We start from the raw sequence: 21,348 nt of genomic DNA on the forward strand, positions 1-21,348 counted from the left end.
CAGTTTCCATGGCTGGCGGGTGATGACAAGTCATCTTAGCCTAGTTTCACTAGCCTTTTTCTTTGATTTTATTTGGTTTTATGCACTTTCTTGCATTCTAAGTAAGTAATTTGGAATGAAAATGCATGGTTTCTTTTAATCAAACAACCACAAATTAATTGATGCTAAATCATGAGGTTTAAGCTAAGTTTAATTGATTTTTAATGATTTATGAACCTTGTGAATTTGGTGATACTTTGATTGGTTGTTTTGATTACTTGTAGGTGAAGAAAAAAAAATAAGAAAAGCGTAACCTAAGGAGCATGATCTAAGCAAAGAAAGAAAGCGTGGCACAAGGAAAGGAAGCGTGGCTCAAAGAAGGAGAAGCATAAGTGCATTCAAGAAACAAGGGCACAAAGCTCTTGCCAAGAGCTTTAAAGCTCTTGTGGAGAGCTTTCCTTCAAAGAATCAAGAGCCAAGCTCTTGGCAAAGAGCTTTGAAGCTCTTACCAAGAGCTTTATCAAGAACACATGAAGAAGGAATCAAGAGCCAAGCTCTTGGCAAAGAGCTTTGAAGCTCTTGCCAAAAAGCTTTTTCGTGCATGCCTTGGAGAAAATCAAGAAGGAAAAGCCCACTAATGCACTCACCAAGACTTGAACCCATGACCAAGAGGAGGGGGGCCAGCGCTACTTCACAAGGAAAAACAAGCCAAAATTAGCTTGTCTTCCTTCACCAAGGATTGAACCGGGCACCTCAAGGAAGCAAGACTTTGGGGGCTTCTCTAGTGCCAAGGAAATTAGCTCCACAAGTGCTCCACCCAAGATTTGAACCAAGGACCTCAAGGACAAGTAAAGCTCTTGCCAAGAGCTTTCAAGCTCTTGCAAAGAGCTTTGTTCTCTTGTCACAAGGAACCGTGCGCAACACATTGGAAGAAAAGGGAACCAAAGCTCTTGGCCAAAGCTCTTGCCAAGAGCCAAACCTTTCCCTGGGAGATGCATTTTGGGCCAAAATTCACTAAAAATCCAAATTAATTCATTTCTTCACCAAATCAAAAGCCCATCCAAATTCCAAAATTCAAGAATAGAAAGTGTATAAATAGGAGCTAGTTTGATGTAATAAAGACCTTTTGACACCTCTAGACTTTACTTTGAATTTTTCTTTTGAACTTTCATTTTTCATTTTGAGCTTTTATTTTGAATTTAGATCTTAGAGAATTGGGAAGGAGAATTGATCTCTCTTCTTCCTTGTTCTTGCTTGAGCACTCTTTTATTTTCTTGCTTTTGATCTTGGGTGAAGAATTGAAGAACTTCTGTTTCAATCTCACCTTGAGATTTCTTGTTTACTTCTTCTGCATAATTGAATTTCAATTTTTGTTTACAGCTTTATTCCTCTACTCTTTCTGCATTTTACTTTTCTTTATTTCTTATGCAATTGTTCTTGTTGGATCAAGGAAGGATTTGAGATCTAGACTTATTTTCTAGTCTCTTCCACTCCTGAGATCTTCAACTTCTTTTAATTTGCTGCAATTTAAGCACAAGTCATTTTCTGTTCTACTTCTTCAAGCATTTCTACTTTTCTGTTTTGCTACAATTTACTTCTTCTCGTTTAAATTCTGCAATCCCAACTCCCAATCCCTTTTACAATTCAAGCAATTTACATTTCTTGCACTTTAAGATTCAGTCATTTACATTTCTTGCAATCTAAGTTTCTGCAATTTACATTACTTGTTCTTTAAGATTCAGCTTATTTACTTTCTTTGCTCTTTAATTTCCTGCAATTTACCCCTTTCCCTTTACATTTCAAGCCATTTAGTTTCTGTCAAAAACAAACCACTCAACCAATACTTGATTTGCTTGACTAAATCAACCACTAAACTAAAATTGCTCAATCCTTCAATCCCTGTGGGATCGACCTCACTCATGTGAGTTATTATTACTTGATGCGACCCGGTCCACTTGCCGGTGAGTTTTGTGTTGGATCGTTTTTCACACATCAAGTTTTTGGCGCCGTTGCCGGGGATTGAATTAGATTGACAATGATTAAGTGAAGTGAAGATCTAGATCAAGTACTTTTTTATTTTCTGTTTCTTTAATTTTTGACTAACACACTAACTGTTTGAATTTTTACTTAAGCCAATTAACATTTCACTTCAGCAATGGATTGAAGTGTTATTGTCTTTTTGGTGTTGTGTGATTCTTATGCTTTGGTTGTATGTCAGGTGCAAGGAGAATTATACCCACTTTTTGTGAGCAAGACGAAAGAACCCTCAGAAGATTAAGAAGAGCTGAAAGAGGGAAAAACATTGTTGGAGAAGAGGATTCAGAAGAAGAGTTCCAAGATATGGAGGAATACTTAACAAATCCACCAAATGGAGCAGAAGGAGCAGCCAATAACAACAATATCCCACCACAGAGAAGAGTTTTGGCCTCCTACACATGTGCAGATCCTAGACAGTGTGGGAGTAGCATTCTCACCCCAAATGTTAATGCAAATAACTTTGAACTAAAGCCACAACTCATCACCTTAGTTCAAAATAATTGTTCTTATGGAGGAGGACCACTTGAAGACCCTAACCAACACTTGTCCACCTTCTTAAGGATTTGTGACACTGTCAAAACCAATGGTGTGCACCCTGACAGTTACAAGCTACTGCTATTTCCATTTTCTCTCAGAGACAAAGCCACTCAATGGTTGAAATCCTTCCCAAGAGGCAGCATCAACAATTGGGATGATCTAGTAACCAAGTTCCTTGCCAAGTTTTACCCACCTCAAAGAGTTATTAGATTGAATACTGAAGTGTAAACATTCACACAAATGGATGATGAACCCTTGTATGAGACATGGGAACGATACAAAGCTCTAATCAGGAAGTGTCCACCAGGAATGTTCAGTGAATGGGACAGATTGCAGAATTTCTATGAAGGATTGACATTGAAATCTCAAGAGGCTTTGGATTATTCAGCAGGAGGCTCTTTACAACTCATGAAAACTGCAGAGGAAGCTCAAAATCTCATTGATATGGTGGCCAACAACCAATATTTTTTTTCTCACCAAAGGCAATGCCAACCATCACAAAGGAAAGGAGTGATGGAGTTGGAAGGAGTGGACTCAATCCTAGCTCAAAACAAAATGATGCAGCAGCAAATTCAACAACAATTTGAGCAAATGGCCAAGAGGATTGATAGCCTCCAAGTTGCAGCAGTCAACACAAGCCAACCATCATCCACATGGGGGCAAAATGAAGAAACTCAAGAGGAGCAACAGCAAGAACAAGTCCAGTATATGCACAACCAAAATTCTGGGCCAAATGAAGTCTATGGTGATACTTACAACCCTTCATGGAAGAACCATCCCAACCTCAGATGGGGAGACAACCACAATCAAACTCAGCAGCCATGGCAGAGAAACTCAAACCAAAATGGTTGGAAAAACACAAACCAAAATAACCAACAGAATAATAGCCAAGCCACATACAGAAAACCACAAAACACCTACCCCAATTCTAACCATCATCCATCAAATAACCAAGCCTCAAACCAAAATACTTACCCTCAACCCTCAACACCCCACAATCAACCAATCTCACAAGACTCGCAGAGGATTAACAACTTGGAGCTCTTAATGGAAAAGATGATGAAGCACCAAGAGATGACATTAAAGAACCAGGAAGCTTCCATGAAAAATATAGAAAGGCAAATTGGACAATTCTCCAAGCAAATCACCATTGAAAGACCAGCAAGCTCACTCCCAAGTGACATCATCCCCAATCCAAAAGAGGAGTGCAAGGCAATACAACTAAGGAGTGGAAAGATCCTGATGAAAAATGAAGAAGCGACTAAGGAGCCAAAGGAAAGTGATAAAAAAAAAGCTGGAGAAGAGAAGGCCAATGATGAGGATGTAACAGCAAACAAGCAGACCTCAGAAGAGCTCAAAGAAAGAGAAGATCAGCCACAAAAATCAAGGAAAGAGAAGGAAGCAATGAAAGAGCCAACCAAGGGACAAAGGCAGGGAGTGAACTTCACACCACCCTTGCCATATCCTCAAAGGTTCAACAAAGAGACTAAGGACCAGCACTTCCCAAAATTTCTTGAAATCTTCAAGAAGTTGGAGATCAATATTCCCTTAGCTGAAGCACTTGAGCAAATGCCCCTGTATGCAAAGTTCTTAAAAGAACTTATCAACAAGAAGAGGAGTTGGCAAGAGAAGGAAACTGTGCTTCTCACTGAAGAATGCAGTGCACTCATCAGAAAAGGACTTCCCCCCAAAGTGGAAGACCCTGGAAGTTTCTTCCTACCTTGCACCATTGGAAGCATATTTATCAACAAGGGGATGTGTGACTTAGGAGCAAGCATAAATCTAATTCCATCATCCTTAGTGAAAAAGCTTGGTATAGGGAAGGTGAAACCAATACAGATGTCCTTGGAATTGGTGGACCAGTCAGTAGTATATCCCAAGGGAGTGATTGAAAACCTTTTAATAAAGATTGACAAGTTCATTTTTCCTGCGGACTTTGTAATCTTGAACACTAAAGAAGAAGAAAACAATTCAATCATCTTGGGAAGGCCATTTTTGGCCACTACAAGAGCCATCATCGATGTAGAGCAAGGAAAATTAACCCTCTGGATGCATGATGAGAGTGTCACTCTGAGTGTACTGCCAGAAACACAGTTCAGTAATAAAAAGAAGGATGGTACAGAAAATGACAAAGAAAACCTGCAGTGGAAGGAGGGAATTAACAAGATAAACAACAGCTGCCATCCCAAGCAAGAGATAGATGATACAGCAGGTCAAAAAGAGAAAAAGACTGTGCAAAATAATGAAGAAGTTCAAGAGGACATTGTAGTATTAGCAACTAAGAAAAGAAACCTCAAGAGGAAGCCTGTTGTCAAAAGAGAAGGGTCAACAAAAGGAGGGAGAAAGAACAAAAACAGAATCAAAAAGGGTTGGAAGAACAAAAAAATTCCAACAGAAGGGCTCTCCAAAGGTGACAAAGTGCAATTAATATATCAACAGCTGGAAACAGAGGATCACTACACTGTTAACCAAGTACTCTCTCTTGAGCATGTGGAAATTGAGCACCAAGGGACAAAGAAGAAGCTCACAGTTAGAGGGGACAAGTTGAGGCACTACAATCATCAACCACCATAAAAGAAGGGTTCAATGTCAAGCTAGTGACAATAAAAGAGCGCTTGTTGGGAGGCAACCCAACCTGAGGTAGTTTTCTTTTCATAGTTATTTCAATAAAAAGGTTAATTAGCCTTATCTATATTGGAAAAAGCTAAGTTTGGTGTTGCACACCAAAACAATATAAGGGAGAATAAAGGATTCTAAGTTTGGTGTTCCACCAAAATCTCATCATAAAACATATTCTCACCTCCTGCATAATGCTAGCTTTGAGCATTTAGATAAACTAATTAACTATTTTGTTGTTTCCAAGTCATTAGTTTATTTCTTTTGAAAAAGAAAAAGAGTTCACATATAATTTGTTGCATGAGAAATATTGACAAGGAACTAAGTTTGTGTTCACACACCGAAGTAAGTTCGAGAGCCCACACATAAGCTTTGCAGATTTACCAATACCTAAAAGAGTTGAACAGCAAGCAACATTTGAGGAGCAGACAGAAAAATAGCCAACAAATTAAAAGAACACCTGAATTACAACTCAAAAGGAGCAAATAGAAGGAAGAATGGAAAACTGCAACTCAACAGGTTGTATCTATTCTTGATCCTTGTTGTTATGTAATGATTTAATTCAGAGAGGCCTTTATGTCTGGCTGGAATGATTATTTAGTTGCAAGTGGAAGTGCATGTTGAAGAAAGCTATCTGCATAATTCTTTGCTTGAAAGTTATCTGCATAATAATTGTCATCATTCATTGACTTGAATACTTTGTCTTGTTCCCCTTGCTGTTTGAATAAAAGAAAGATGCTTGATCTAGAAAAGTAATTGTTCAATGTTGCAAAAGTTAGAATAAAAGTTAGTGGTGGTGTGTGTTTGATTCAATTGATAGCTCATAGAATAAATGCTGAAGAATGACTTGTTACTTGAAGCTTAAGCCAGTTTGCTGCTATGATCCTTTAATTAATGAAAGCCCCTTGAAAATAAACCAAAATAGAAAGAAAAAGAAAGAAGAAAAGTCAAAAGTTGGCAAAGAAACAAACAATAAGGCTAGACACCAATAGCTTGGACCCTAGGACATATGCCTGTGGTGTTTATGTACTAGGATATGCTTGGACAAGTAGGTTCTAATGAGTATTTTAAAACTTGGCAACTTAGATCAACTGATTTGGGATTGCCAACTGAAAGTCCATAATAAAGAGCAACCTAGCTACAAAATATTTAGTGATCCAAAGAGATGCTGGGCATCAATGATCCTAGGAAGAAAAAAAAAGGTGAGCCATGTGTCTGTGGTGAAAAAAATGTTGAGTGAAAATAAGCCAAATGCCACTGCAACATTTGCCACCAAGCCTTTAATAAGTAATAAGCTCTTTATACAAAAGAAAGAAGAAAAGCTAACAAGGGAAATGATTAAAAAGTAAGGCATTGTAGCAGCAACCTTGGTGAACCCTTGAGGGAGCATTGTTTGTTTTGACAGCAAGTAATAAATGAGCTATTCTTGATCTACATAAAACCCCATAAACCAAATTCAACTCTTTGCCTAATAAGGACATGCATATCTATTTCATTCTATCTTATCTTATGTTTAAGTGCTTGCTTGGGGACAAGCAAGTTTTAAGTTTGGTGTTGTGATGACAAGTCATCTTAGCCTAGTTTCACTAGCCTTTTTCTTTGATTTTATTTGGTTTTATGCACTTTCTTGCATTCTAAGTAAGTAATTTGGAATGGAAATGCATGGTTTCTTTGAATCAAACAACCACCAATTAATTGATGCTAAATCATGTGGTTTAAGCTAAGTTTAATTGATTTTTAATGATTTATGAACCTTGTGAATTTGGTGATACTTTGATTGGTTGTTTTGATTACTTGTAGGTGAAGAAAAGAAAAAAAATAAGAAAAGCGTAACCTAAGGAGCATGATCTAAGCAAAGAAAGAAAGCGTGGCACAAGGAAAGGAAGCGTGGCTCAAAGAAAGAGAAGCATAAGTGCATTCAAGAAACAAGGGCACAAAGCTCTTGCCAAGAGCTTTAAAGCTCTTGTGGAGAGCTTTCCTTCAAAGAATCAAGAGCCAAGCTCTTGGCAAAGAGCTTTATCAAAAACACATGAAGAAGGAATCAAGAGCCAAGCTCTTGGCAAAGAGCTTTGAAGCTCTTGCCAAAGAGCTTTTTGGTGCGCAGAAGTTGTGATTACACTTTAATTATGTAAAATTCATCGCTCTTTCTTTCCCTGGTAATGGCGCCAAAAACATGATGCCAATACCATGGTTCACAACTTCGCACAACTAACCAGCAAGTGCACTGGGTCGTCCAAGTAATACCTTACGTGAGTAAGGGTCGAATCCCACGGAGATTGTTGGTATGAAGCAAGCTATGGTCACCTTGGAAATCTCAGTCAGGCGGATATAAAATAATAATGGAGTTTTCGAAAGTAATTAATAAAATAGGGATAGAAATACTTATATAAATCACTGGTGAGAATTTCAAATAAGCGAATAGAGATGCTTTCGTTCCTCTGAACCTCTGCTTTCCTGCTATCTTCATCCAATCAGTCTTACTCCTTTCCATGGCTGGCTTTATGTAATGCATCACCATTGTCAATGGCTACTTTCGGTCTTCTCTCGGGAAAATGATCTAAATGCCCTGTCACGGCACGGCTAATCGTCTAGAGGCATCACCCTTGTCAATGGTTTACATCCTATCCTCTTAGTGAAAATGGTCAACGCACCCTGTCACGGCACGGCTATTCATCTGTCGGTTCTCGATCATGCTGGAATAGGATTTACTATCCTTTTGTGTTCTGTCACTACGCCCAACAATCGCGAGTTTGAAGCTCATCACAGTCATTCAATCATTGAATCCTACTCGGAATACCACAGACAAGGTTTAGACTTTCCGGATTCTCTTGAATGCCGCCATCATTCTAGCTTACACCACGAAGATTCTGATTAAGAGATCTAAGAGATACTCATTCAGTCGAAGGTAGAACGGAAGTGGTTGTCAGGCACGCGTTCATAGGGAATGATGATGATTGTCACGTTCATCACATTCAGGTTGAAGAGCGAATTAATATCTTAGAAGCGAAATAAGATGAATTGAATAGAAAATAGTAGTACTTGCATTAATCTTTGAGGAATAGCAGAGCTCTACACCTTAATCTATGGAGTGTAGAAACTCTACCGTTAAAATTACATAAGTGAAAGGTCCAGGCATGGCCGATATGGCCAGCCCCTCTGATCTAAGAACTAGGCGTCCAAAGATGATCAAAGGATCAAAAGATAATCCAAAGATGTCTAATACAATAGTAAAAGGTCCTATTTATAATAAACTAGTCACTAGGGTTTACAGAAATAAGAAATTGATGCATAAATCCACTTCCGGGGCCCACTTGGTGTGTGCTTGGGCTGAGCTTGAGTGCTGCACGTGTAGAGGTCCTTCTTGGAGTTGAACGCCAGTATTTGTGCCAGTTTGAGCGTTCAACTCTGGTTTTGGATCCTTTTCTGGCGCTGGACGCCAGAATTGGGCAGAGAGCTGGCGTTGAACGCCAGTTTACGTCATCTATTCTTGGCCAAAGTATGGACTATTATATATTTCTAGAAAGCTCTGGATGTTTACTTTCCAACGCAATTAGAAGCTCGCCATTTCAAGTTCTGTAGTTCCATAAAATCCACTTTGAGTGCAGGGAGGTCAGAATCATACAGCATCAGCAGTCCTTCTTCAACCTCTGAATCTGATTTTTGCTCAAGTCCCTCAATTTCAGCCAGAAAATACCTGAAATCACAGAAAAATACACAAACTCATAGTAAAGTCCAGAAATGTGAATTTAACATAAAAACTAATAAAAACATCCCTAAAAGTAACTAGATCCTTCTAAAAACATACTAAAAACAATGCCAAAAAGCGTATAAATTATCCGCTCATCACAACACCAAACTTAAATTGTTGCTTGTCCCCAAGCAACGGAAAATCAAATAGGATAAAAAGAAGAGAATATATTATAAATTCCAAACTATCAATGAAACATAGCTCCAATCAAATGAGCGGGACTTATAGCTTTTTGCCTCTTGAATAGTTTTGGCATCTCACTTTATCCATTGAAGTTCAGAATGATTGTCATCTATAGGAACTCAGAGTTCAGATAGTGTTATTGATTCTCCTAGTTTAGTATGATGATTCTTGAACACAGCTATTTTGTGAGTCTTGGCCGTGGCCCTAAGCACTTTGTTTTCCAGTATTACCACCGGATACATAAATGCCACAGACACATAATTGGGTGAACCTTTTCAGATTGTGACTCAGCTTTGCTAAAGTCCCCAATTAGAGGTGTCCAGGGTTCTTAAGCACACTCTTTTTTTGCTTTGGACCTTGACTTTAACCGCTCAGTCTCAAGTTTTCACTTGACACCTACACGCCACAAGCACATGGTTAGGGACAGCTTGGTTTAGCCGCTTAGACCAGGATTTTATTCCTTTAGGCCCTCCTATCCACTGATGCTCAAAGCCTTGGGATCCTTTTTATTTGCCCTTGCCTTTTGGTTTTAAGGGTTATTGGCTTTTTGCTCTTGCCTCTTGGTTTTAAGAGCTTTTGGCTTTTTCTGCTTGCTTTTTCTTTTTAATTTTTTTTCGCCTATTTTTTTTTTCTGCAAGCTTTGTTCTTTGCTGCTTTTTCTTGCTTCAAGAATCATTTTTATGATTTTTCAGATTATCAAATAACATGTCTCCTAGTCATCATTCTTTCAAGAGCCAACACATTTAACATTCTTAAACAACAACTTCAAAAGACATATGCACTGTTCAAGCATACATTCAGAAAACAAGAAGCATTGTCACCACATCAATATAATTAAGCTAAGTTCAAGGATAAATTTGAAACCCATGTACTTCTTGTTCTTTTGAATTAAAATATTTTTTATTTAAGAGAGTTGATGGATTCATAGGACATTTCTAACTTTAAGACAAAGTTACTAACTACTAATGATCATGTAATGAGGACACAAACATAGATAAGCACATAACATAGAAAACGAAAAATAGAAGAAATAAGAACAAGGAATGAATCCACCTTAGTGATGGTGGCGTTTCCTTCTTGAGGAACCAATGATGTCCTTGAGCTCTTCTATGTCTCTTCCTTGTCTTTGTTGCTCCTCCCTCATTGCTTTTTGATCTTCTCTTATTTCATGAAGGATGATGGAGTGCTCTTGATGTTCCACCCTTAGTTGTCCCATGTTGGAACTTAATTCTCTTAGGGAGTTGTTGATTTGCTCCCAAAAATTCTGTGGAGGAAACTGTATCCCCTGAGGTATCTCAGGGATTTCTTGATGATGAGCTTCTTCATGTGCCTGTTGAGATCCATGAATGTGCTCTCTTGTTTGCTCCATCCTTTTCTTAGTGATGGGCTTGTGAGATGGATCTTTCCATCTCCCATGGCTCAGAGGTGGAAGCAATTGTCTTTCCTTTCCTCTTTCTTGAGGTTTCTCTGGCCTTAGGTGCCATTAATGGTTATAGAAAAACAAAAAAGCTATGCTTTTACCACACCAAACTTAGAATGTTGCTCGCCCTCGAGCAAAAGAAGAAAGAATAGAAGAAGAAGAAGAAGATATGGAGGAGATGGAGGGATGTGTGTATTCGGCCATATGGGTGGGATTGGGTGGGAGAGAGATGTTGAATTTTGAATGTAGGTGGGTGTATGGATGTGAGTGGTGAATGGAAAACAGAAGGGATGATCATGAATGGAAAGAGAGATGATGAGGTAGGTAGGGATCCTGTGAGATTCACAGATCCTGAGATGATCCTGTGGTGTCCACAGATCTTGAGGTGATCCTGTGGTGTCCACAGATCCAGAGGTGTCAAGGATTTACATCCCTGCACCCATTAGGCATGTAAAATGCCCTTGCACACAACTCTGGGCGTTCAACGCCAGATTGGTGCCCATTTTGGGCGTTCAACGCCCATTTGTTGCCATTTCTGGCGTTGAACGCCAGAACCATGCTTGTTCTGGGCGTTCAGCGCCAGAACCATGCTCTGTTCTGGCGTTGAACGCCAGACAGGTGCTTCCTCGAGGGTGTGATTTTTCTTCTGCTGTTTTTGATTCTGTTTTTAATTTTTATATTTATTTTGTGACTCCACATGATCATGAACCTATAAAGACATATAACTAAGAAAAATATAGTTAGATAAATAAAAATTGGGTTGCCTCCCAACAAGCGCTTCTTTAATGTCAATAGCTTGACAGTGGGCTCTCATGGAGCCTCACAGATGTTCAGAGCATTGTTGAAACTCTCCAACACCAAACTTAGAGTTTGGATATGGGAGTTCAACACCAAACTTAGAGTTTGGTTGTGGCCTCCCAACACCAGACTTAGAGTTTAACTGTGGGGGCTTTGGTTGACTCTGCTTTGAGAGAAGCTTTTTATGCTTCCTCTCCATGGATGCAGAGAGAGATCCTTGAGTTGTAAACACAAGGTTGTCCTCATTTAATCGAAGGATCAATTCTCCTCTGTCCACATCAATCACAGCTCTTGCTGTGGCCAGGAAAGGTCTTCCTAGGATGATGGATTCATCCTCTTCCTTTCCAGTATCCAAGACTATGAAATCAGCAGGGATGTAAAGGCCTTCTACCTTTACTAACACGTCCTCTACTTGTCCATAAGCCTGTTTTCTTGAATTGTCTGCCATCTCTAATGAGATTTTAGCAGCTTGCACCCCATAGATTCCCAGTGTCATCGGTTCCTAGGCAGATTGGGAGAGAGATCGTCCCGTCGGGTTTAATGTAGGTATCGCCTAGTCCCATGACTCTGTGCTGGTGGTTCTTGAGGTCGGATACGATCAAGTCAGAGTTCGCACCAGAAGATAGCCGAATTAGGTAAAAATGTGACGTACCTTGGGGGGAGAGTTGTCCTCTCCTCTTATATACCATGTTGGGTGGGCCTAGTAATGGCCTAGCCCATTGGTGGAGGAGCTGTGAGCTGTCGCTTTCCACGTGGGCAGGTCATCCCGGACTTCGGGTCGGGATGCCGGGTATTGCCTCGTGGGTACCGACCCGAGCGATGGCACGCTTTTGGGCGGTAGGTCGGTCGGGCCTCGGGTCGGGTGTTAGGGACTGACCCGTTGAACCCTTTTGCTGGAGGTTTGGGCCTGGGTGGGGCAGTGCCCCGACCCGACGATTACTTGGGCTGGACTTGTTAGTCCGTAACAAGATTATTAAAAAGGACATTAATAATCCGGAAAGATCAATATATATATATAATGGTCTTCATTGGATGAAGATTAATAGATCTCATTTATTAAATTTTATATATATATATGGTGCATATAGAGATATGACCATTAAACTGACTCACTCTGAGAATTCTTAATGGTTATAATTACCGCATATTTGTCAATAGGATATTCTCAAGATGAACATGGTGATAGAGTTTCTTTTGACCTGCGACTATCATAGTAATTAATAATGTATTTATTATACTTTGATTCTGGACACCTAATACCCTAGAGTGCTAGTTGAATGGATATTGGGTATAATTTAAATACTTGTAGAATTAACGATTAGTCAATAAGGAATCCGTCAACTCTCGGTAAAGAGTTTGAGCTCTATGATTATAATGACTGAGATGAATAAAACCTTGGTCAAGGAAATTGAATGAATGAAGAAATGAGTTTCTTATGTCATTCACAGTTCATTATAATAATGGTAACAAGTTAGAGTTTGACAATTAAACCATACTCTAAAGGTTAACCAAGAGCTGGAAAGATGGAATGAATTATACTTTGTTCTTCTGAGGTTCTTAGTAAAAATATATTACTTCATACTATCGGGTTGTTGAGGAGTGTTGCTAGACGCCAACCTTGATTAGTAAATTTAGTATGACTAATTTACTACCCGCTTAGTATTGAACCTATGGGGTCACACACTAACGAATGTTCTAACCTTTGCTATAGAATTATTTAATTATTATTTTGATTTGATCAAATAAATAATTATATTGATTCAAATGAGATATTATTATATTCTTTGCTAGCACCAAAAAGTATAATAATAGTATGATAATTGAGAATATTAAATGAGATTTGAGAATAATTAGTTATTCTATTTCTAAATTTGGATGAGATCCTAACTGATTCTGTTTTCAAATTGAGTTATGATATGATCTATAAAATTTAAATGATTCAGATTTGGAATTTCAAGATATTATTTAAATTTGAATTGAGAATCAAATTTAAAATCAATAACAAATCTCATACTATATATATGTACGTCAAGAGTACAGAAAAGTCACAAAACAATAACAAGAGTTTTTATTCCTTTACCTCTACACATAAATGTATGTGAGCCTAATTCTTGGAGAAGAATTTTATGCTGTGCAAAAGTTGCATAGAGGTTCTCAATTTAGATCAGATATCCGTTGATCAAGGAGTTGACAGCAAAAGTTGATTTCGGTGTGAATACGCATAGTGCCTTCGTACCATCAAAGGAGAAAAAGATTTTGACTAGCGTACTCATGTATTTAGATCTGATCTACTATATATTTATTATTGGAATAAAATTTAAACACAAAAATAGATTTTTATAAACACATGATAATTTTTCATCTTTCTTTTCTACGTTTATTATATAATGATGATAATCATGTTATACAAAACTCAAAAATTTATGATTATAAAATATTACTTTTAATTTAATTTGTCAAATTTAAATAGAAGTCCGTGTATGGCACTGGTTTAACATTAGTACAAAGAATAGAAATTCTGAGGAAATTTTTTCAGAAAAATTATATAATTAAAAATTCAAAACGCATTCATTTCCGCATTGTTTTCTACTCAAATTCTGTATTGTCAATTCTCTCATGCCCTCCCCCCTTCTTTTCTTCTTCTTCTTCTTCTTCTTCTACTGTCTCCCTCGGAACCCAACCCAAATTTAATCAGTAACGAGCATTCAGGTGGTTGCTGCTCCTTCTGGTAACCGCAGATCTGCGGCGGAATCACCCGTTTCCAATTGAGATCTCCTCGATCCCAGATGCCGGTGGCTGCTTCCGCCGTCTACTTTCTCAACCTCCGTGGTGACGTTCTCATTAATCGCCTCTACCGCGACGATGTCGGGTAACGCACTCTCTCTCTCTCTCTCTCTCTCGTGCTTCACTGGTCTTAGATGGTGTATATAGGTCTTCAACAGGATAACAAATAAACGTGTTTTACGATTCAAACTCAGTGATTCGGTTAGGGTTAGTAATTGTGAGGATTTTCTCTTTAACCTCTTAGAAATACTCGTATTTTCATGGTTAATTGGTAGATCGTTGTTCTGTGTTTTTAGGAGTTCAGTTTCTTTGTAAATAGGACTACTTTGTGTGCTGATTCTTGATTATTTTCTTGCAGGGGAAACATGGTGGATGCCTTCCGGACCCATATTATGCAAACGAAGGAGCTCGGTACTTGTCCTGTGAGGCAGATTGGTGGTTGCTCCTTCTTTTACATGAGGATCAGCAATGTCTATATTGTCATTGTAGTCAGCACCAATGCTAATGTTGCTTGCGCTTTCAAGTTCGTCGTTGAGGTTGCCAAACTCTTGATGAACCTTTGTCTTTCCCCACTAAATTGTGATATTTATGTGGGGGCTTTGTTACTTGCTGTGGAGCCTTTGCTGATACTGTTGTTCAATAATGATGACTTTCTAGCTTGTAATATAGTGTTGTAGAAATTAGGTGTCGGTAGTGAAAACCGAAAATGATTGTTTGCCGTTAAATTATAAAGTTTACTAGAGGGAGGTACCATCTGAGTTATCAAAGCTGTCTCTCAGACCGTTGTGTAGCAAGAATTAAGAGTTGGAGCTGTATCAACTCTGAAGCATACTAAATTTCCCCCCTTTCATTTAATTCTAATTTAGAGTTTAGTTTAATATTTAATCAAATCAACTGAAAATTTTGAGGATTTCATATTCCTCCTGATTAAAAAAGTTATTTAAATTTAGCTAAAAAATTTCATCAATTCCATTAAGAGCAAGGTCTTGTTTACTGTTGCCTGTCTGTTCTGATAAAAAAAGTTTAGTTGCTATGATGGTTGAGACGTGTACTTCTTTTCCTTGCAGGCTGTTGCACTGTTCAAATCATACTTTGGTGGTGCTTTTGATGAGGATGCTATTCGCAATAATTTTGTACTCATTTATGAGCTTCTAGATGGTATGCAACTTACATAGAAATGAACCTAATTTCATCTCTTCATACTTTAATGCTATCTACTCTGTTTTATTATCGAAAGTAAATGAAAGGGTTTCAGTTTAAAGTAAGTTTAAAAGCTATAGGAATTTAGAAGATTATGTTGTAGCTATATTCATAGTTCTTTATGATTTGAATTCAAGTAAAGGGAGGGATCCAATCTGTTCCTTGATGTTTAGATGTCTCACTGGTTGTGAAGCAAAAGCTTATTTAAAGGTTAAAGAAATATGTTTTGCCAAATCAAATTTTGTGATAGAGAAATTTCTTTCATTTGAATCGGTGAATGATTACCATGTACTTCTTTTGAGCAGAAATTATGGACTTCGGTTACCCACAAAATCTTTCAGCAGAGATCTTAAAACTTTATATCACTCAGGAAGGAGTGCGTTCCCCGTTTTCGTCCAAGGTTAGTCTAGAAATGTTATTATAGCTACTGTGAATCATGGAGACGTATGGGGACATGATGGGAAACAATGTGGGCGTATTGGAAGGAAAATTAAGAAGTATTAAGGAACAACATACAGTTTGCATGAATATATGTAGTAGTAAATATCAAATCAAATAATATGCCAGCTATTTACTCAATATGCCCATACTCTTAAATTCTGTTGTGTGCAATTTACAAAATGAAGGCTGACATCAGTAAAACTTCAAAGTTATATTCTAAGCCTTGTAAAGAATTCCATTCCAGAAACATATGCTTCCCGCCTTCCCCCTTTTCTTTTATTTGGCATTCTCTATTGGTTTACCTAGTTCATTCCAGAGTTGCTTTGCTACTCTCTTTATCTCTGGATGTTAAAACTATAAATTCCCCATTGAGATTGCTCTATCATGCCTTTACCATTGCTACACTGAACTAATCAATCTATGATTGGTGGTCTGCTAGTTTAATAATTGCAAGAAACATCATGTCACCATATTGTCTCTGATATGTGTTGTGTCACCATAAGAGAAACATTTCAGTCAGCTGTATTGTACACCTTTGTGGAATGCATGTTGCCTGCTGACATGATTGTCATTGTCATGTAACTGCTTGGTTCTGGGTAAATAAATACAGCTTTGATAATAAGGAAAACATCTCGAGTAAAGTCGTCTTTTGACTTCTTGAATTGCTATTATGCGAATGTTATTACCTCTGTTTTTGTGCATGAATTTTACGTCAGTGAACTTCTTGAATTGCTATGTTTAAATTCATCTTTTACAGTTTTACATGCCTTTATATGTTTACGCTGTGGAGTATTTCACTAAATCCTCTACCTTATTCTGTGCTGTTTGTGCATTGGGACAAAAAAGCCCGCAGATAAACCTGTTCCAAATGCTACTTTACAAGTTACTGGGGCTGTTGGTTGGCGGAGAGAAGGTCTTGTCTACAAAAAGAATGAGGTAAGTTTTATACTATTCTTCATCCATGCTTTAGAATTATTGCTACACTATTATTAACATTGGCTCATTGCAGGTCTTTCTAGATATTGTGGAAAGTGTAAATCTTCTTATGTCTTCAAAAGGTGGGTTATAAATGTAGCTTGTCTTCATGTAGACATTTGGTGGACAGTCTGCTAACTAGTTTGTGAATTTAGGTAGTGTTCTGCGTTGTGATGTCACGGGGAAGATTCTCATGAAATGCTTTCTTTCTGGAATGCCTGATTTAAAGTTGGGTTTGAATGATAAGATTGGTCTTGAGAAAGAGTCACAACTTAAATCCCGCCCCACTAAAAGGTAGCTTTCAGTTGCTGCTGGTTCCTTTCTCTTTTTTTTTTTTTTGGCTCTTCAATTTTTTTTTTAAAATACATGTTTTAACTAGTTGATTTTTTTGTTTCTAAAAAATAGATGTCTGTATTTCTCCTATTTTACATTGGAATTGATAATATAAATATATCACAGATTTTCATGTTTTCTTGTTTTTCCACGTTTAGCACTCTTTTCATATGCTCTAATATGTTACAATGCATTGGCTAATTATCCTTTTGTTTTATTATTTTTCTTTTGTAATATTTGCAGTGGTAAAACTATTGAGCTTGATGATGTCACCTTCCACCAGTGTGTAAATTTGACAAGGTTCAACTCGGAGAAGACTGTTAGTTTTGTGCCACCTGATGGTGAATTTGAACTAATGAAGTAAGCTCTTGTCTTATCCTATCTCTTGCCATCTAGTTTCATAAATAAACAGCAAACAAGCCACTTCATGTTATGTTCAGTGGGTGCGGTGGGGGTTTGAAGGTTCCTTTGAATCCATGTTTATCTCATCTTTTATGTGAATTCATGTGGCCATGTGGCAGAAGATTCACCCTTTGTTATGTCTAATACAATTTTATCGGGGTAGGTATCGTATCACTGAGGGAGTCAATCTTCCCTTTAAAGTACTGCCAACCATCAAGGAACTTGGTCGAACAAGGATGGAAGTGAATGTTAAGGTTTGAAAGTATACATTTGAATACCTTATCTTTTGAAGATCAGCCATCCAGCATTTTTTTTTTGTGAAATTTCTTTCTTGGGTTCATATTTTCAGGTAAAGAGTACTTTTATTGAAAAGTTGTTTGCACTTGGGGTTGTAGTAAAAATTCCCGTGCCAAAACAAACTGCAAAGACAAGTTTCACAGTAACATCTGGCCGTGCCAAATACAATGCATCTATTGATTCTTTGGTTTGGAAGTAAGTGTCTCACTTTATTCCAATTGTTATTGATACATGACAGAACTCAATGGCGGCGTTTGATTCATGTAGCCGACCCCACCTAGTGGGACAAGGTTTTGTTGTTGTTGTTGTTGTATTGCATATGCAAAAGTATTGTTGTTGGGGGTATCATTGAGTATGTTGTTTTGTTTCAAGATCGAGAGCCATTGTGGATTTTGCTTAGTGATGCCACACCCAGCGTTTTCTGCATCCAACTTCTCCATCAGTGATATAGCATTTTTCCTTATATTATACTTGCTGTTCTAATATCCATTGCTGCTCTTGCTGCACAGGATTAGGAAGTTTCCAGGGCAAACTGAGGCAACCTTGAGTGCCGAAGTTGAACTTATTTCCACAATGACAGAAAAGAAATCTTGGACTAGGCCACCAATTCAGATGGAGTTTCAGGTGTGTTGTTGGTTACTTTTACTAATTTCATGGATGGGTTCGCTGTTCCTGATTGCCTGAACATTCTTACTGGCATCTTACAACTCACTCCCAATGTGCTATGAGCTTACTATCCTTGCTAAAGTCATACATTGTTGATGTTGAAAGCTTCAACGTTGCAATAAATGCTTACTATACTTTAGATTGTTACTTGGAATAATAAGTAGTTGATTGTAGGAATTGGTACTAAAATTACTTTTGGTCTGAAGCCCATTCAACCTAAGGTCAATCATCAATGGTTGTTTTACTATTATTTGGTTTTATCTTTTGCTTTTTGGCACTTTGACACCTCCTGTGATTTTGATCCACCCTAACACTTTATGTTGAAGCTGATACGCGTAAAGTCGCCTATTCTGAGTTGAGGGAATGTGTTTTTTAACCTTTTATCTTGTAAGAGACACTGCGCTATTAGACATTTGATAAAAGATTTCCCTTCCTTCCACTGCTTGTCCAACTATGCTGCTGATTTAAAAGCAGATGATCAAGTGGTGATTTATTGTCTGTCCTTTCTTTTTGGTAAAGCATATTCGGATAGGCCTCAATATGTTTTTGATCCTGACAATTGACAAATGTTGATCTCAATGTGCCCCTTCAAGTTTTCGAGTGACACTTATTCTATATATTTTGGTGCAGGTTCCAATGTTCACAGCATCTGGTTTACGAGTTCGTTTTCTGAAGGTATCAGAAACCTAACTTCCTAACCATTTTTTTGCATGCAAATGCTGATAACTAGGTCTGGTATCTAATTTTATATACTCACTGTAGGTGTGGGAGAAGAGTGGTTACAATACTGTTGAGTGGGTTCGTTATATTACAAAAGCAGGATCATACGAGATTAGGTGCTAGATGATACACTGGGATTGCTAGATGGAGAATAATGCAATCCCATCAAGCTTGTTATCCAATTGTTATTGCATAGGGAGTTCTTTATGAAAAAGATTGAAGGTTCACGCCGTTCTCATCGTATAGTGTGCTCTCCCCTGTCAATATGAATCTTTGCGTGTTAAGTATGAGTTTCAACAATTTAGTTGCAAAGACCAGCTTGTTATTGGGACCTTAAATTGATTCGTTCTCTCATGTATACACTGTATTTTGCCCTGGGTTCTGATCCGTTATAGACTTGAATTGTTGTAGTGATAATGTATTTTAATGTTATTGAGTGCCGATTCTTTGAATTACTTCTTGCCCTGATGGAAGGCCCGAAGGTGATGGATTCTCTTAAAGATAATTGCAATTATGACTTGAGTTTTACACAAGATAGAATCACAATCTACCCAGATTCGTTTGATATTGTTGACAGCAGCAATGCTTGAGACTTGTTAAACTTTTAAATTGTTAATAGTCAAATTTGTTTCTGAAAGATGACTCATTTTCTAAAGTAGTTTTTAAATAAATTTTAGTCATATTAATATTTAAAAGATAAAAAGTAAGTCAAATTCGTCTTTCTGTTAGTTAGATGATGACGTGGTAGGTTGATATCACGTGTCACAAGATGATTGGTTGATGTGTTAAGTTTGTAACACCTAGCACTTGGCATATAAAAAAGTTATTTATAATCAACATAGTTTTTTAAAGTTTAGACATAAGTCATTTTCATCTCTAAATTTTAAAATTAATTAAATTAGTTTTTATATAAATTTTTTTAATTTTTCTTTCATAATTAAAATATTTTTTGATAGTACTAATTTTAATATTATTTTTTAAATTTTAATAAATTTTTTTTTACATAAAATGATAAAAATAATTAAATTATTATAAAATTAATTTGTCATTTGTATTTTAAAATTTTATATTTTGAAATTATAATTTTTATAGTGAAATTTTTTTTATTTAAATGAGTTTATTAAATTATTGTTGATTATATATTTAAAAATTTAATATTTTAAATCTCACTAAATAATATAGTAGTTATTTTAAAATTTAAATCTTTTAAATATTTTAAAATTATAATTTTTATTATTGTTTAATTTATATGGTAGAACTCAATAATTGAAAAATTGATTTGTGAAATTACTTGTTGAATCTTAATATTTTAATATAGTTTTTTTTTTAAAATAACTAATATATTTGAGATCTAAAAGATTAAAATATTTAAAATAACTAGTTTTAATATTTTTGGATTTCACTAAATAAAGATAGTAGTTATTTTAAATGTTTTAATTTTTTATATCTCAATAAATAAATATAGTAGTTATTTTAGAAAAACTATATTAAAATATTAAGATTCAACAAGTGATCTCACAAATCGGTTTTTCAATTATTGAGTTCTACTATATAAATTAAATAATAATAAATATTATAATTTTAAAAATTAAAAGATTTAAATTTTAAAATAACTACTATATTATTTAGTGAGACTTAAAATATTAAATTTTTAAATATATAATCAACAATAATTTGATAAACTCGTTTAAATAAAAAAATTTACTATAAAAAATTACATTTAAATTTTAAAATACAAATGACAAAATAATTTTATAATAATTTAATTATTTTTATTATTTTATGTAAAGAGAATTTTGTTTATTAAGGTCTAAAAAATAATATTAAAATTAGTACTATTAAAAAATATTTCAAATATAAAGACTAATTTGATTCATTTTTAAAATTTTAGAGATGAAAATAACTTACATTTGGATTTTCAGGGACTATTCTGATTATAAATAACTTTTTTATATGTCAAGTGATACGTGTTGTGCTAGGAGTCACGGATCTCACACGTCAACTAATCATTTTGTGATATGTATCATAAACCTACAACGTCATCATGTCACGTGGCATTTAATATGACACGTCATCATCTAACTAATAGAAAGACCAATTTAACTTACGTTTTATCTTTTAAAAATTAATATAACTAAAAAAATTATTTAAAAACTAATTTAAAAAATAAATAATATTAAAGAACGAATTTAATTATTAACACTACAATTGA

General features: G+C 36.3%; 1 protein-coding gene across 1 annotated transcript; it reads left to right on the plus strand.

The window, feature by feature from the left end:
- Positions 1–13,811: 13,811 nt before the first annotated feature.
- LOC112720563 (AP-2 complex subunit mu) lies at positions 13,812–19,588 on the plus strand. Its single transcript, XM_025771544.2, has 13 exons — positions 13,812–14,187; positions 14,461–14,638; positions 15,170–15,260; positions 15,608–15,702; positions 16,590–16,679; positions 16,753–16,801; positions 16,874–17,012; positions 17,295–17,411; positions 17,617–17,707; positions 17,803–17,945; positions 18,260–18,374; positions 19,047–19,091; positions 19,179–19,588. Exons 1-13 carry the CDS (start codon positions 14,105–14,107, stop codon positions 19,257–19,259), a joined length of 1,317 nt encoding a protein of 438 aa, XP_025627329.1. The 5' UTR covers positions 13,812–14,104; the 3' UTR covers positions 19,260–19,588.
- Positions 19,589–21,348: the final 1,760 nt, after the last annotated feature.

This window comes from Arachis hypogaea, chromosome 11 (genome assembly GCF_003086295.3).
Source record: "Arachis hypogaea cultivar Tifrunner chromosome 11, arahy.Tifrunner.gnm2.J5K5, whole genome shotgun sequence".
NCBI lineage: Eukaryota > Viridiplantae > Streptophyta > Magnoliopsida > Fabales > Fabaceae > Arachis > Arachis hypogaea.